The sequence below is a fragment of the Capra hircus genome, chromosome 3 (assembly GCF_001704415.2).
Source record: "Capra hircus breed San Clemente chromosome 3, ASM170441v1, whole genome shotgun sequence".
NCBI classification, from domain to species: domain Eukaryota; kingdom Metazoa; phylum Chordata; class Mammalia; order Artiodactyla; family Bovidae; genus Capra; species Capra hircus.
The window spans coordinates 806710-821308 of record NC_030810.1 but is presented as its reverse complement, the minus strand read 5'-3'; the positions used below and the strand labels follow the sequence as shown (position 1 = coordinate 821308).

Below are 14599 nucleotides of genomic sequence, written 5' to 3'. Positions count from 1 at the left end.
GGTGTCAGAGAGTATGCTGCCTGCGTTTTCTGCTAGGAGTTTTGCGGCTTCAGTTCCTGCATTTAAATTTTCACTCATTTTGAGTTTACTTCCATGTGTGGTGTGAGAAAGTCTCACTCATTTCGAGCTTGTTTGCACGCGTGGTGTGAGAAAGTCTCACTCATTTCGAGCTTGTTTCCACGCATGGTGTGAGAAAGTGGTCCAGCCTGAGTCATCTGCATGTAGCTGTCTAGCTTTCCCAGCATCGTCCATTGAAGAAGCTGTCTCTCCCCTGTATTTCGCCTCCGCTGCTGTGGACCAGTCGGCCCTGTGTGTGTGGATTTATCTGGGGACTCTCCACTCTACTCCGTTGATCTAAGTGTCTGCTTTTGTGCTAGTGCCATCCTGCTTTGATTGCTGTAGCTTTGTAGTGCAGTTTGGAATCAGGGTGTTTGAAACCTAGAGCTTTGTTCTTTCCAAGTTTGTTTTGGAGATTCACAGTCCTTTGTGTTTCCATACACGTTTTAGAATTACATGATCTGGTTCTGTGAAATTTGCCATTGCTGTTTTGATAGGACTTGCACTGAATCTGTAGATTCTCTTGGGTCATGTAGTTATTCCAACAATATTAATCCTTCCAATCCATAAGCACAGTATGCCTTTCCATTTGTGCTGTCTCTAGTTTCTCTCATGTCTTATAGTTTTCAGCGCACAAACCTCTTACTTCCTTGGTTAGAGTCATTCCTGCCTATTTTATTCTTTTTGATGCAACTATAAAGGGGATTATTTTCTTAACTTCTCTTTCTGATGGTTCATTGTCAGTGCATAGAAACACAACAGATTTCTGAATATTAATTTGGTAACTTTCATCTCTATTGAATTACTTATAGTTCTAATTGTTGCAGGTGGCATCTTGAGGGTTTTCTAATATATAGCATCGTGTCATCTGGAAACAGTGACAGTTTACTTCTTCCTTTCCGATCTGAATTCCCTTCATTTCTTTTTCTTGTCTGATTGCTACGGCTAAGACCCTCAAATACTGTATTGAATAATAAGGAGGGAGTGGCGTTCCCTGTCTTGAATTTTGTCAAAAGCATTTTCTGCACCCATTGAGATGATCATATGATTTTTATTCCTGTTTATTCACATGATGTATCACATCGTGTTGTTTGCCAATTTCGAGCCATGCTTAGGTTTTGGTTTGCTTACATAGGCTGCCAAGACATTAGAGCCGCCTCAATCTAATGACTTCTTTGTTTAATTACTTTAAGACAACTAGTCCCAGTATATGTTCAAATAACACTGTAGTACTTCTCAGGAAGTGTGAATGCCTCTGTAACAACGAAACAATACTAACTGTTGCCCCGCTTTGTATCATTGCTGTCATACCTTTTACATATTATATGATTGATGCATTATTGGTATTATTATTCTAGACAAACTGTTGTCTGTCGGATCCATTAAGAGTAAGTTTTAATTTTACCTTCATCACTTCATTTCCTCTTTATTAAATATATTATTTGAATGTTTTCCTGTCTTGTGGGTGGCCTGTTCACTCTGCTGACAGCATCTTTTGACGCACAAAATGGTTTAATCTTGACGAATTCCAGTTTGTCTACTTTTTCTTTTGTTGCCTGTGACTTTGGGGTCGTTGCCAAAGCCAACGTCGTGAAGCTTTTGCCCTACATTTTCCTAACGAGTTTTATATTTTTAGCTCGTATATTTGGACCCTTGATCCATGTCAAGTAATTTTGTAGTGGTGTTAGGGAGCAATCTAGTTTCATTCTTTTCCATACGAATATCCAGTTTTCCCAGTACCGTTTGTTGGAAAGACCACCCTTGCTCCATCAGATGGTCTTGGCACCCCTGTCGAGAACCACAGGGCCGTGCATGTGCGGCTCCGTTCTGGGCTCTCTGTGCGGCTCCCCTGATCTGCCTGCCTGCCTTCAGGCCACTGCAACACTGTCTTGATTACTGTAGCTTTGCAGCCAGTCTTGAAATCAGAAAGTGTAAATCCTGCAACGTTGGTATTCTTTTTCAAGATTATTTTGGCCAGTCTCTTGATGAAACTTTAAAACTTGCATTTTATTTCTCTGAATGTAGTAAAGTTTGCTATTTTAGCGTCTCTGTCTGGCAATCCCAGTGTCTGCTGTTTCTCCTCCTTCTGGTTACTCCTGTTAGCAGTGTCTCACTTCCTTGCATGCATGATCTTCAACTGTGTCCTGGAGTTTGTATTTGGGCAGATATTTACAGGAGCAACTCAAGGCCTCAGATGATGCCATCTTCCTAAAGGCAGAGTTTTTCTTTACTCCTGCCAAGAACCTGGTTCCCTGTGAGAGGCTGCCTTAATCTAAGCCCCGGGCTTGCAGGAAGGTGGAGCGAGTGCCTGCATGGGGGCCATCCGCTCTGGGCTCACCCTGATCATGACGGGGGCCTTAGCGGCCCCAGCCTCATGCGGGGTTAGCAGACCCCTCACCTCGAGCTGGCTCTGCGGTCTGGCGCTTTCTCTTTCCCTCCACGAGGCTGCAGAGCTTCAGGCATGGCTTGCGTCTGCTGCTTCCACAGCTGCAGCTGCACTCACCTCAAGCGCCGGGCTCACCTCCAGCCTCCTCTTGCCCCAAACTTGGAATCGAAACACGTTCCCTTGTTCACTCTTTCTTGCCTTTCCGAGGTGTATTTATTGGCATTTTTGGTTGATGTGGGTTGCAGAGCCTGCCCTCACCCCAAGGGTTGTTTCTAAAGGCACAGTTCTGACCTACGCTTCCCAGGACAGGTCGTGCGGGGGGACAGCATACTCTGTGGTCATTAACTCACTCATCTTGCCCAGCCCAGCCTGAGAGGCCAGTTCAGTATTCACACCGTCCTACAGGTCAAAAGCCAGAGCACAGAGAGGCAAGGCTAACCTGCCTGCTGGCTGCACAGCTGGGGAATGTGGGGTTAGCACTGGACCCTCCTGTGTCTGAGCACAAAGATGCCGCTCCACCTCCTGTGTCCACCGTGAGGAGTCCTGAGCACAGGCGTCCCCATCTGGCCATTGAGGCCCTCCCACCCCCAGCCTCCTTCTCGCCCCTGCAGACCTGCTCAGAGTCTGCCCTGCGCTTCTGAAGCCCCTGTCGGCAGTGGGACCAAGGAGCTAGGGCCACTGGGCAGGTCTGAGCCCCGCCTCCCCCTCCCAAAGCCAGGGCACACGCTGGAGGCTCCCCACCCGGCACTGACAGCCCCAGGCAGGGCACCATCGACAGCAAACAGGTCAGACCCTGCACCCAAGGAGGGGATGGAGCAGGCCCGGGGGCCCCCGGTCAGGAGCCAGGAACTGTCGCCATCCTAGAAACGCCCGCTCAAGGCTGGCTCAGCCTCAATGGGTGCCCGGTGGCTGAGGCTTGGCCCCCTCTCGCTTTCTGCCCCAACAGGTGAACAACAACGGGATCATCTCCTTCCTGAAGGAGGTTTCTCAGTTCACCCCCGTGGCCTTCCCCATCGCCAAGGACCGCTGCGTGGTAGCGGCCTTCTGGGCGGACGTGGACAACCGGCGCGCAGGGGACGTGTACTTCCGGGAGGCCACGGACGCGGCCACGCTGCGGAGGGCCACGGCGGACGTCAGGCGCTACTTCCCCGAGCTCCCGGGCTTCTCCGCCACCTGGGTGTTCGTAGCCACTTGGTACCGCGTGACCTTCTTCGGAGGCAGTGCGTCTTCCCCCGTGAGTGTTCCATCCTGAGCGGGGAGGACATCCCTCTGGGGCCCAGGGTCTCCCTCCAGGCCCCTGCCTTGCTGGGCTGGGCCGGATGTCAGCCCCTTGCCATGCCCAGAGGGAACAGCGGGGCTCAGGGACAGAAGCCACTTGCCCAGGTCACTGGACGGCAGAGCCGGGACCTTCCTGGCCTCCGGAAACCACCCGCGTCCAGGAAAAGGCCCAGTGCCCCGACTCGGCAGCTCACATACCCGGGAGACAGGCGGTCTGTTGGGGCTTTTAACAGGAGCATGAATGGGGATTCAGGAAATGTGCGCTTTTTCTGTAAACATTACTGCGAAAGAAATTTCACACGAGTGAACTTCTGCTTACAAACGGCCCATTAACATTCCTATACTGCCTTTGTTTCTCATCACTAGTTCGTAAGAAAAGTGTCTTTTTAACAAGAAGTAAAGAATCCACAACCCCGCCAGCAGGGCGGAGCCATTCAGTGTGCGCTGCTGTGTAGGACCCGCGAGACAGAGAGCACACGAAGCCGCTAGTCTGCTGCCCCGCGAGCGCCTCCTGCGGGCCCTCTGCATTCTGTGTTCTTGTGCGTGTTTGGTTATAGCTTCACCTCCGCAGAGTCATTTCACCTATTACCTCTCCGCCTGCGAGGAAGGAGGCGCCCAGGGTCCCTCCTGAGCAGACGTTCTCCTCTTTGCAAACCCAGTCTGTTCCAAAATGCTTGTCTTGTGAGACAGGGACCCGAGACTCTGGGCTTGGGGTGGAAGTTGGTCTGGGAGCTGGGAGACAGGAAGCCCTCCTCCCCAGGGGCAGCTGCGGGAGCAGGTGGATCCGCAGAAAGTGACAGTCCGGCTTCAGGCACGGCCTCGTCCTCCTCAGACGCCTGGACCTGCCAGCCTGCAGAGCCCCTCCACCGGTCTCACCAGCCGGGGTCCTGCCCCCCAGACCTCCCCCCACGCCGGCCAGCAGCCGGCCCGTCTCCTCCCTGACTTCCAAGGCCTAAGTCTGCCTTCCTGAAGGCGAGCGCTCGGTCTCCATGTCACCTTTCACCATGGGGCTCCCTGCGTGCATGGCCCCCAGCCTGGTGGCACCTGCCCTCAGGTGTCCCCCAAGCGTGCTGCACAGCCCCCAGTGGGTCGTGAAGTCAGATCCTGCACCCGTCGCTAGAAGGGAAATGGCTGCCCACAGAAATCTAATCTCTGCTAAAAATGTGCCCGGTCACGCTCGCGAAAGCCACAGGCTGGTGCAATGCCACAGCCCTGCACCCGGCCACACGCACTGCTAGTCCTTGCCTGCCGCCCAGACAGGGTTTCCAGCTCTACACATCGTTGATTCCTAGCAGTGGTGACTCATCGGCTGCTTGCATTCTACTGTGATGTTTCTGTTCACACCCTTAGCCAGTTTTCTGTCATGTTTTTGTTCTTTTTCTTATTGATTCAAGGAAGTTCTAGCTGAATTAAAGACGCCACCAGTGCTTCTGCCACATGTATTGTGAAAACATTTTTCACTTCACTGTTTGTCATTTGGTTTGGCCGTATGACACTTTTTTGGAGTCAAATGTATAAATCTCCTTTTTGGTTCTTGCAGTTAACAAATGTCATGCTTAGAAGTCCTTTCCCGAGATGCTCTACGTATTTGCCTATATTTTCTCCCAGGGGTGCCGATGGTTTCATTTAAAACCTTACTTGATTTGGGATTTATTTTCCTAAGCTAAGTGATGTAAAGCTCTGATTTCATTGTTTCTCAGTGTGTCCTATTTGTCCCGCGATCTTTTCTTAAAGTTTCACCCTTTGCCCAATCTGAAATAGAACCTCTTATGTATATTTTCATGGAGGAGGATTCCATGAAAATCAAGAAACTTAATGATTAAAACTGCTTTTCCTTGTTTCCCCTTTTTTGTTTTTACATTTTTGCTCATTCCACACGCAGTGGTTTGTAGGTTTGGTCAAGCAGGCACGACCCCTCAGTGCCCCCAGGCCTGCAGGCACAGGGCCTGCTCCCCGCGTCTGTGGGCCCCCACACCCCTCAGTGGGCTTCAGGCCCTCGGGAGGCGTCAGGCCGATGGGGGCAAGGTCTTGGGCGGGCCAGGGGCCCAGGCCCCACTCAGGCTCCTCTTTGCAGGTCAACACGTTCCAGACGGTGCTCATCACGGACGGCACACTCTCCTTCACCATCTTCAACTACGAGTCCATCACGTGGACCACAGGCACACACGCCAGCAGCGGGGGCGATGCCAGCGGCCTGGGGGGCATAGCGGCCCAGGTAGGGGCCCTGCTCCCCACCGCCAGGGCTATCACCCCTCGCCGCACACACACCCAGGGCAGAGCCTCTCAGGGCCCGAGGCACTTGTCCTGGCCCACACAGCCAGCCTGACAGCGCTAGCTGCCGCTGAGACAGAGCTCTGTGCGCCCCGCGGCTCCAGGGTGGCCTGGCCAACGGCCGTGGTCTGAGGGTCAGTGGCCAGCAGAAAAATCCCAGGTGTGGAGGGAGGTCAAGTGCAACCCGCCAGGGTCTGGGAGCTCCGCCCTCTCCTCCCGGCTCTCTATTCTAAGATCACACTGGCCCCTGGCCCCAGGGGAGGCCCAGAAGCCCAGGAATGAGCAGGAAGGGGTGGGGCCGGGGGGAGGGGGCTGCCATGACCCGACAAGGTCAGCAAGGGAGGAACCGCAGGTTAGGGTGGGGCCGGCTGGGAGGCAGGGAGGAGCGGACACGCCTGACCCTTTAGCGCTCCCAGCTCGAGGCCACCACGCAGGAGGCGGGCCTTCGGAGCTTTGGGGAGACCTGCAGACCCAGCCCGCCCCCGCCCGCCTTCTCCAAACCCGCCCGCAGGCCGGCTTCAACGCGGGAGATGGGCGGCGCTACTTCAGCATCCCAGGCTCGCGCACGGCGGACGTGGCGGAGGTGGAGACCACCACCAACGTGGGCGTGCCCGGGCGCTGGGCGTTCAGAATCGATGATGCCCAGGTGCGCGTGGGGGGCTGCGGCCATACAAGTAAGAAGATGGAGCGAGCGTTGGGGTGGCGGGCGGGGCGGGGCCTGGGGGGGGAGGGGGCTGGTAGGGAGAGAAGGGGCGCCCCAAGCGCCGCCCTAGGAAGGCGTGACTCCGGCCACCTCGGTTCCCCGCGACACCCCTGAGCCTGTCACCCCCAGGAGACTTCCTGCCTCTGCCGCGGGGTGGGGGAGGTTTGCTGGAGACCTCGGTTGGCAGTGTAAATGGGAGGCGTGGCGGTAAAGTCCCCCCAGGGCGTCCTGAGCGCCCTGCGTGGACGCCTGTGTCCTCGGGGACCCTGGGAGCAGTCCTTTTCCCACTCAGTCCCCAGCCTTGCTTCTTGGTGGGACTTGGTGCTGGGCGGGGTGGACGGGTCCCCTGACGGAACTCAGACAGACGGGAGCAGGGTCCACCCCACGGTCGAGCTCGTGGCCAGTGGAAACAGCGGGACTGACCACAGAAGTGTGTGTTCCCGCCACACACCTCCCCCCAACCGTGTGACCCTGAGTTGCAGACCCTCCTGCAAACCTACTTATAAACGGCAAGGGCGGGGCGGGGCGGGGCTCAGACGACTGGTTCAGCCCCTCCAGCATCCATGGAGGGCTGTTGATCACTGCCCCCGCCAAGCCTGGGGCCGGTGAGCCAGGTGCTCGGACCCCCGCCCCGCCCCGCCCCCCCGCAAAGACCACCTCCCACTCCCATGGGGACCAAGGGCACAGAGAGGGGCTGCTTCTCCTGAACGCTGTCCCAAGGACGACCCTAGCATAGAGCAGCCCCAGACCCGCCATCGGGGCAGGAGAGCACCCGGGGTGGGGCTGGGAGGGGCGCAGGCGCGCACACACGGTTGTGGGGGCTGGGGCAGGGGCAGGCGCGCGCACCCGGGGGAGGGGGCTGAGGGGGCAGGCGCGCACACCTGGGGGGGTGCTGGTTGGGGGGCAGGCTCTGACCCTGAGGAGTGGGGTCCTCAGAAGAGGGTCCATTCAGTCCGGGGACCCTGTTCCCATGTGGAGATACTTCTCCCCCATCCCAGGCCTCTGTGGGCAGCAGATGGGGGGGCCATTGCTGGGCCCCGAAACTCAAGGGCGCAGAGGCCCCAGGAGTGCAGTGCCGTGAGGGTGGGGTGCAGGGGACCAGTCCCCTGGGGTCCCCAGCACACCTCAGGCCCAGAAGATGAAGCTGGTACCCATCCGTTGGGGTCGCCAGGAAGGGAGGGTGGTCCACCCCTGAGAGGCGGGGCACCCACCCCTGAGAGGCGGGGCACCCACCCCCTGAGAGGCGGGGCACCCACCCCTGAGAGGCGGGGCACCCACCCCTGAGAGGCGGGGCACCCACACCAGGCAGAAGGGCCGGCCCAGAATCGGCTCAGGCAGCCCGCCAGCAACTGCTACAGGGCAGCCGAGCCCCACTTGGCCTGAGTGCCCGGGCGGCTGGAGAATGGCCAGCGGGGAGGGGCGGGCCTCGGAGACACCCACAGCCTCGGCGGCTCTCGGGACCAGAGGGCCCTTCCAGGAACGTCCCCCTGTCTCTGGACGCCAGCTCTCCCTGGGGCCCTCCTAGTATTGGGAGAGCAGAAACCCTGGGACACTCCTGTACCTGCCCATGTGTGCGTGGGCTGGTTTTTTTTTTTTTTGGCCAAGCTACGCAGCTTGCAGAATCCTAGTTCTCTGACTAGGGACTGAACCTGCGCCCCAGCAGTGAAAGCACAGGGTGCTAGCAACTGGACCGCCAGGGAAGCCGAGTGTGCTTAGTAATGGTGGGTCTTCGTGCCTTGCCCCTGCAGAGCGTGGGGCCCCCCAAGATGAGCTCTGCCGGCTGCCTGTCGCCCAGGCCGGGGAAACCGTGGGTGCTCTCTAGGCAGCTGTGGACGGCGCAGCACCTCTCCAGGGAGGGGCCCCGGGCGGGGCTGACGCTCTGCCCTCCGTGTGTCCGCAGCCTCCGTGTGCCAGGCCCTGCGTCCGTGCCTCAACGGCGGCAAGTGCATCGATGACTGCGTCACGGGCAACCCCTCCTATACCTGCTCCTGCCTCTCAGGCTTCACGGGGAGGACGTGCCACCTGGGTGAGCTTCTGCAGGACCCCCCATACCCCGCCCCTTGGAGGGACCAGCCCCGGGAGGAACCCCACCCCCCCCACCCCCCCCCCCCCCCCCCCGCCCCAGAGAGACCACAACCTGCGGCCCAGGGTGTCCGTCCCCTGGGCAGCGTGCACGGATACCATGGGGAAGCCAGACACAGCAGCTGCACGGCCGTGAGCACCGCCCAGCCCTGGCGGGCCCGGTCCTCCCAGGCGTCCCTCCACTGAGGCTTCAGCCGCCCCGTTTTCCAGATGTGAACGAGTGCGCTTCCCACCCGTGTCAGAACGGCGGGACCTGCACACACGGCGTCAACAGCTTCAGCTGCCAGTGCCCTGCCGGCTTCAGGGGACCCACCTGTGAGACAGGTAAGAGGAACCCACCCGGCCCCACGCACCAAGGGCCACAGGGCGCCCGGAACGGTCCTGCCAGACCTGGGGGGGCAGGGCCATCAGGTTAGCATGCTGCAGGGGGCATTGCCCCAGATGCGGGTGACCGGATTGGGGGGGGTAGAGGGGGGTGCAGGAGCCCACAGCCCAGAGGAGGGGCCCTGGGGTGCGGCAGGAGCACCGAGCGCAGCACTCAGCCCTGCGAGGCCTGGGAATGGGGCGGGGCCTGGGAATGGGGCGGGGCCTGGGAGCAGGGCGGGGCCTGGGAGCGGGGCGGGGCCTGCTTCCAGACCCCCACTCTAGGACCTGTGCCCCCAAGCCCCCAACCCCAGTGCCCCTGGCAGGAGTGGAGTCTGGTTCTCCACGGCCCGGCCGTGGGTTGAGGTCTTTCTCAAGAGCCTCCTGTTGCTCCCAAGCTGCAGCCCGCACTGCGGTTTGCTGAGCGATGGTGCACACCCCGTTTCACCACGGGAGGCTGCTAGGGCAGCCCAAGAGATGGAGCCCTTAAGATCAGAGCGTGGCAGCCCCTGACCCCCATCGGCTCAGCCAGAGACACTCCCCCGAGACCTTCAGGGATGTGAACTGTTATTTAGAAACACAACACTGGTAAACGGGTAGCACCCTCACCAGTGTCTCAGCTAGAAAAACGCTCCTGACGGAGACTTAGCGCCACAGGGCACGTTTCCAAGCCTCTGACTCTGGTGTGCAGACACGTATCCAGGTCAGCAGGCCCCTGGGGAACTTGGGGCAGCGCCGGCAGCCTGCAGCCTTGGCCTTTCCGTGGCCAGCACAGCAACACCCGCAGCAGCGGCCCTGCCCCCCAACAAAGCTCCCTGGTCTCCGGACCCGCCTCGGCATCCAGAGTCCATGCCAGCAGGGGCACCGGGCCGCGTCCAGCAGGGACGTGGGCGCTGGCTGCCTCGAGTCTGCCCACTCCCACCAGCGTCCACCCCTGCTCTGGTGGGGTCAGGGTCCCAGCGACAGGGACGCCTCAAGAGGCTGGGAGTGGGGCCCCTTCACCCCCGTGCCCCTGCCATCTGCGGGGTAAACCCAGTTCAGACGAGCATTCAATGCCAGTGGCCGGGGACGGCCCTGCGCTCCAGGGCCTGCTGCCCCCTGGAGACAGCCAGGTCCACCCACGTGTAGCCCGAGGTGCGGGGTGGGGCTCAGCAGGAGACCGGGTCACACAGCCAGGAACCCCACGGCCTCACACACTGTGTGCCCACAGCACAGTCTCCATGCGATGACAGAGAGTGTCAGAATGGCGGCTGGTGCCAGGCGGAGGGCGGCCCTGTGGCTTGCGTGTGCCCGACCGGCTACACAGGGGTGGCCTGCGAGACAGGTGAGCGTGCCCTCGGCCAGCGGTGGGGCGAGGCAGGGTGGGGGGATGCGGGGGGGTGGGTGGGCAGGGTGCCAGTGGGGCAGGGTGCAGGGTGGTCAGAGGCTGGTGTGGAGCCGAGTGCCCACCTCTGCCACCCGCAGACGTGGATGAGTGCAGCTCTGACCCCTGCCTGAACGGAGGCTCGTGTGTCGACCTGGTGGGGAATTTCACCTGCCTGTGCGCAGAACCCTTCGAGGGACCTCGCTGTGAGACAGGTAAAGGCTGTGTCGCAGCTCCCCGTGGGTGACGGCGGTCAGCTGCCCCCGCTTCCTCGGGGGGTGGGCTCTGGTCTGGGCTCTGCTGTCCGAGTGCCGGATGAGGCGCAGGGAGTCTGCTCCCCTCTCTGAGGTGGATGGCCACACTCCCCAGGCCCCGCCCCCTCAGCAGATTCTTGCCTGCTTATTGCTCCTTCTTCCTGCCCCAGAGCCCTCGCCATGCAAGGAAACAAACCTTGGGCTGATCTCTACCACACGTGATGAAGTCTGCTTATTTCTGTTCTGTTGCATGTTGTTTTAAATGCTGGTTGCTCCTTGGAAGAAAAACTGACAAACCTAGACAGCATATTAAAAGCAAAGACATTACTTTGCCAACAAAAGTCTGTCTGGTCAAAGCTATGGTTTTCCCAGTGGTCACGTATGGATGTGAGAGTTGGACTACAGAGAAAGCTGAGCGCCGAAGAATTGATGCTTTTGAATTATGGTGCTGGACAAGACTCTTGAGTCCCTTGGACAGCAAGAAGATCCAACCAGTCAATTCTAAAGTCAATTCTGATCAGTCCTGAATATTCATTGGAAGGACTGATGCCGAAGCTGAATCTCCAATACTTTGGCCACCGGATGTGAAGAGCCAACTCATTGGAAAAGACCCTGATGCTGGGAAAGATTGAAGGCAGGAGGAGAAGAGGATGACAGAGGGTGAGATGGTTGGATGGCATCACTGATTCAAAGAACTTGAGTCTGAGCAAACTCTAGGGAATAGTGAAGGACACGGAAGCCTGGCGTGCTGTAGCCCACGCGGTCGCAAGGAGTCAGACATGACTAAGCAACTGAACAACAATAGGACTCAGTAGGTCAAGTAAAAGACCAGCTAGATTTTATGACCCACAGAATAAATTATGACTTCGGCATCTGACATCCCCTGGCCTCCCAGGGCCTCCACCCTCGAGCCAACAACAGCTGTGCACCCGTCTCCCTGGGGCTTGGGGGTGCTCAAGACAAACTCATCAGAGTTACTTTAAGTCTAAAAACTTAAGAAGGAAATGAGGTTTTGCCTACAAGTAAGGCGCAGGTGGGCACTGTGCCCTCCACTGGCCTTTCACCAGCAGGCCACACACAGGGCAGGCTGTGTCACAAAGGGATGGTGAGGCTTCACAGTGCAGAGTGTGGGCAGGTGGCAGCCCCACCTGTGGCCTGAAATCGTCACACTGTCACAGGACTGCCTCGATTGGCATCTGAGCATCAGCGTACGTAACTAAACTCGTGTCAGAAAACAAAGTGATTTCAGAAGATTTTGCAAAGAAATCATGTTTTGTACAAAGAGTAATGCTAACAAAAGTGAACTGTAAGAAACAACCACTAACATGTCTACCCCAATACAAGCTCGTGGGCCACATTTCAAGGCACAGCAGGACGCTGGCCCCACCCGGAGATCATAAAAGAACGTCATGCCTTCTGCTTCCGGCCAACAAGGATGGACCACTCCAGGACTCTCCCTGTCACTCTCAGCAAGAAAACCAGACCAGACACAGGAAACAACTGTCCTCAGCCACTGGACAGCTGAAAGCCATGAACTTCATTCCTGAGAGAAGAGAAGGAAGCCGGGTGGAACCCACAGCTGCCCCAAGGCTGCGTCAGAGCCATTGCCAGGCTGCCCTGTGGGTGGGGAGGGGGTTCCAGACTCCAGCAGTTCCTCTGAGTCAAGGAGCAGAGATCCCAGTTCAGTGGCTGGAGTTTGTGCTGGTGCCACCGACAAGGACAGAACTACCGGGGGGTGGCGGGGAGAGGAGAAAGCAGGAGACGAGCCCTGGACAGCTGCACTGGGGCCCCTTGAATCTGGGTGGGGTGAGAGCTGCTGGGCTGGGGAAGAACCACTGGGAGTGGTTAGTCAGTTACTGAAACTCAAGCCCATTCCTACCAGCCAGAGTGGAGCAGGTTCTTCATACCCAGGGCCAATACTGAGTAGAGTCCCCAGTAGCATCACCTTAGTGGTGGGGATGAATACATGCTAAGCTAATGGCAGGTCCGATCTGCCCCAAGAAAACTTAAAAGAAAGCTTGAAAGGACCAAACAGATCTGTTTAGTCAAAGCTATGGTTTTTCCAGTAGTCATGTATGGATGTAAGAATTGGACCATAAAGAAGGCTGAGCACTGAAAAATTGATGCTTTTGAACTGGGGTGTTGGAGAAGACTCTTGAGAGCCCCTTGGACTGCAAGGAGATCCAACCAGTCAATCTTAAAGGAAATCAGTCCTGAATATTCACTGGCAGGACTGATGCTGAAGCTGAAACTCCAATACTTTGGCCACCTGATGTGAAGAACCGACTCGTTGGAAAAGACCCTGATGCTAGGAAAGATTGAAGGCAGGAAGAGAAGGGGACAACAGAGGATGAGATGGCTGGATGGCATCACCAACTCGATGGACATGAGTTTGATTAAGCTCTGGGAGTTGGTGATGGACAGGGAAGCCTGGCATGCTGCAGGCCATTGGTTTGCAAAGAGTTGGACACAACTGAGTGACTGAACTGAACTGAATTTAACCATATGTCAGAGTAAAATCCTAAACTCTTTAGATGAATGTAACAGAATCCAGGACCCCAAAATACCCACCCAAAAGTTACCAGACATACAAAAGGTTGAGAGTATATGACTTACCGCCAGAAGTAAAATAGATCAAAAGAAGCAGTGGCCAGAGATGGCCAGAGAATCAGCAGATCCAAGTGTCCGCTCATCCATCATGAGCACGCGCGTGCCACACGTTCAAGGCTGTTGAGGGAAAAGACAGAATGAGAAGTAGAAGACGCAACAGAAGTTTCCAGAGATGAAACCATGATATCTGAATTAAAAAATAAGACCACTGGATGGTGCTCGCAGCAGGTTAGACGCTGCAGAAGGAAAGGTCAATGACCTTGAAGAGAGGAATGGAAGCAGTTTGACAAGCAGCCCAGAGAGGATGAGGCGGAAGGGCAGCAGTGAGGCGGGGCCTGTGCAGGGACGCTGTGCACCCAGCAGGTGTGACCCTGCTGTCCCTGCAGGACGGATGGTCTGAGGGGGTGCAGGAAGAGAGTGTGAAAAAGCAATGGCCAAACAGTTTCTAAGTCTGATGAAAATGAAAACCCCAAATTCAAGAAAAACATGAAGAAAACCATACAAAGCCCAACATAAATCAAATTGCTGAAAACCACTACATGAACCGAGGAGTTCCAGATGCACAAGCTGGATTTAGAAAAGGCAAAGGAACCAGAGACCAAGCTGCCAGCCTCCGCTGGGTCACAGCAAAAGCAAGAGAGCTCCACAGAGATCAAGCTGCCAGCCTCTGCTGGGTCACAGGAAAAGCAAGAGAGTTCCATGAAGACATCTACTTCTGCTTCATTGACTGCACTAAAGCCTTTGACTGTGTGGATCACAACAAACTGGAAAATTATTAAAAAGATGGGAATACTAGACCACCTTACCTGCCTCCTGAGAAACCTGTATACAGGTCAAGAAGCAAAAGTCAGAACCAAACATGGAACAACAGACTGGTTTAAAATTGGGAAAGGTGTGCATCAAGGCTGTATACTGTCACTCTGTTTATTTAACTTATATGCAGAGTACATCACTTGAAATGCCGGACTGGATGAATCACAGACTGGAATCAAGATTGCTGGTAGAAATATCAATAATCTCAGATATGCAGATGATACCGTCCTTATGGCAGAAAGCAAAGAGAAACTAAAGATCTTCTTGATGAAGGTGAAAGAGAAGAGTGAAACAGCTGGCTTAAAACAACATTCAAAAACTAAGATCATGGCCCCATCACTTCATGGCAAATAGATGGGGAAACAATGGAAACAGTGACAGACTATTTTCTTGGGCTCCAAAATCACTCCAGATGGTGA

General features: G+C 56.3%; 1 protein-coding gene across 3 annotated transcripts in view; it reads left to right on the top strand.

Moving 5' to 3' along the window:
* Positions 1 to 14599, top strand: part of SNED1 (sushi, nidogen and EGF like domains 1) — an 80899-nt gene that overhangs the window by 29975 nt on the left and 36325 nt on the right. For all 3 annotated transcript variants that reach the window (XR_001917194.1, XM_018039864.1, XM_018039860.1), the window contains exons 2-8: positions 3390 to 3677; positions 5796 to 5936; positions 6504 to 6666; positions 8596 to 8721; positions 8988 to 9101; positions 10351 to 10464; positions 10605 to 10718. Coding sequence is in view for 2 of the 3 variants with exons in the window: in XM_018039864.1 (XP_017895353.1) it covers positions 3390 to 3677; positions 5796 to 5936; positions 6504 to 6666; positions 8596 to 8721; positions 8988 to 9101; positions 10351 to 10464; positions 10605 to 10718 (1060 nt within the window). In the remaining variant the exon portion in view is untranslated. The remainder of the gene's footprint in view (positions 1 to 3389; positions 3678 to 5795; positions 5937 to 6503; positions 6667 to 8595; positions 8722 to 8987; positions 9102 to 10350; positions 10465 to 10604; positions 10719 to 14599) is intronic.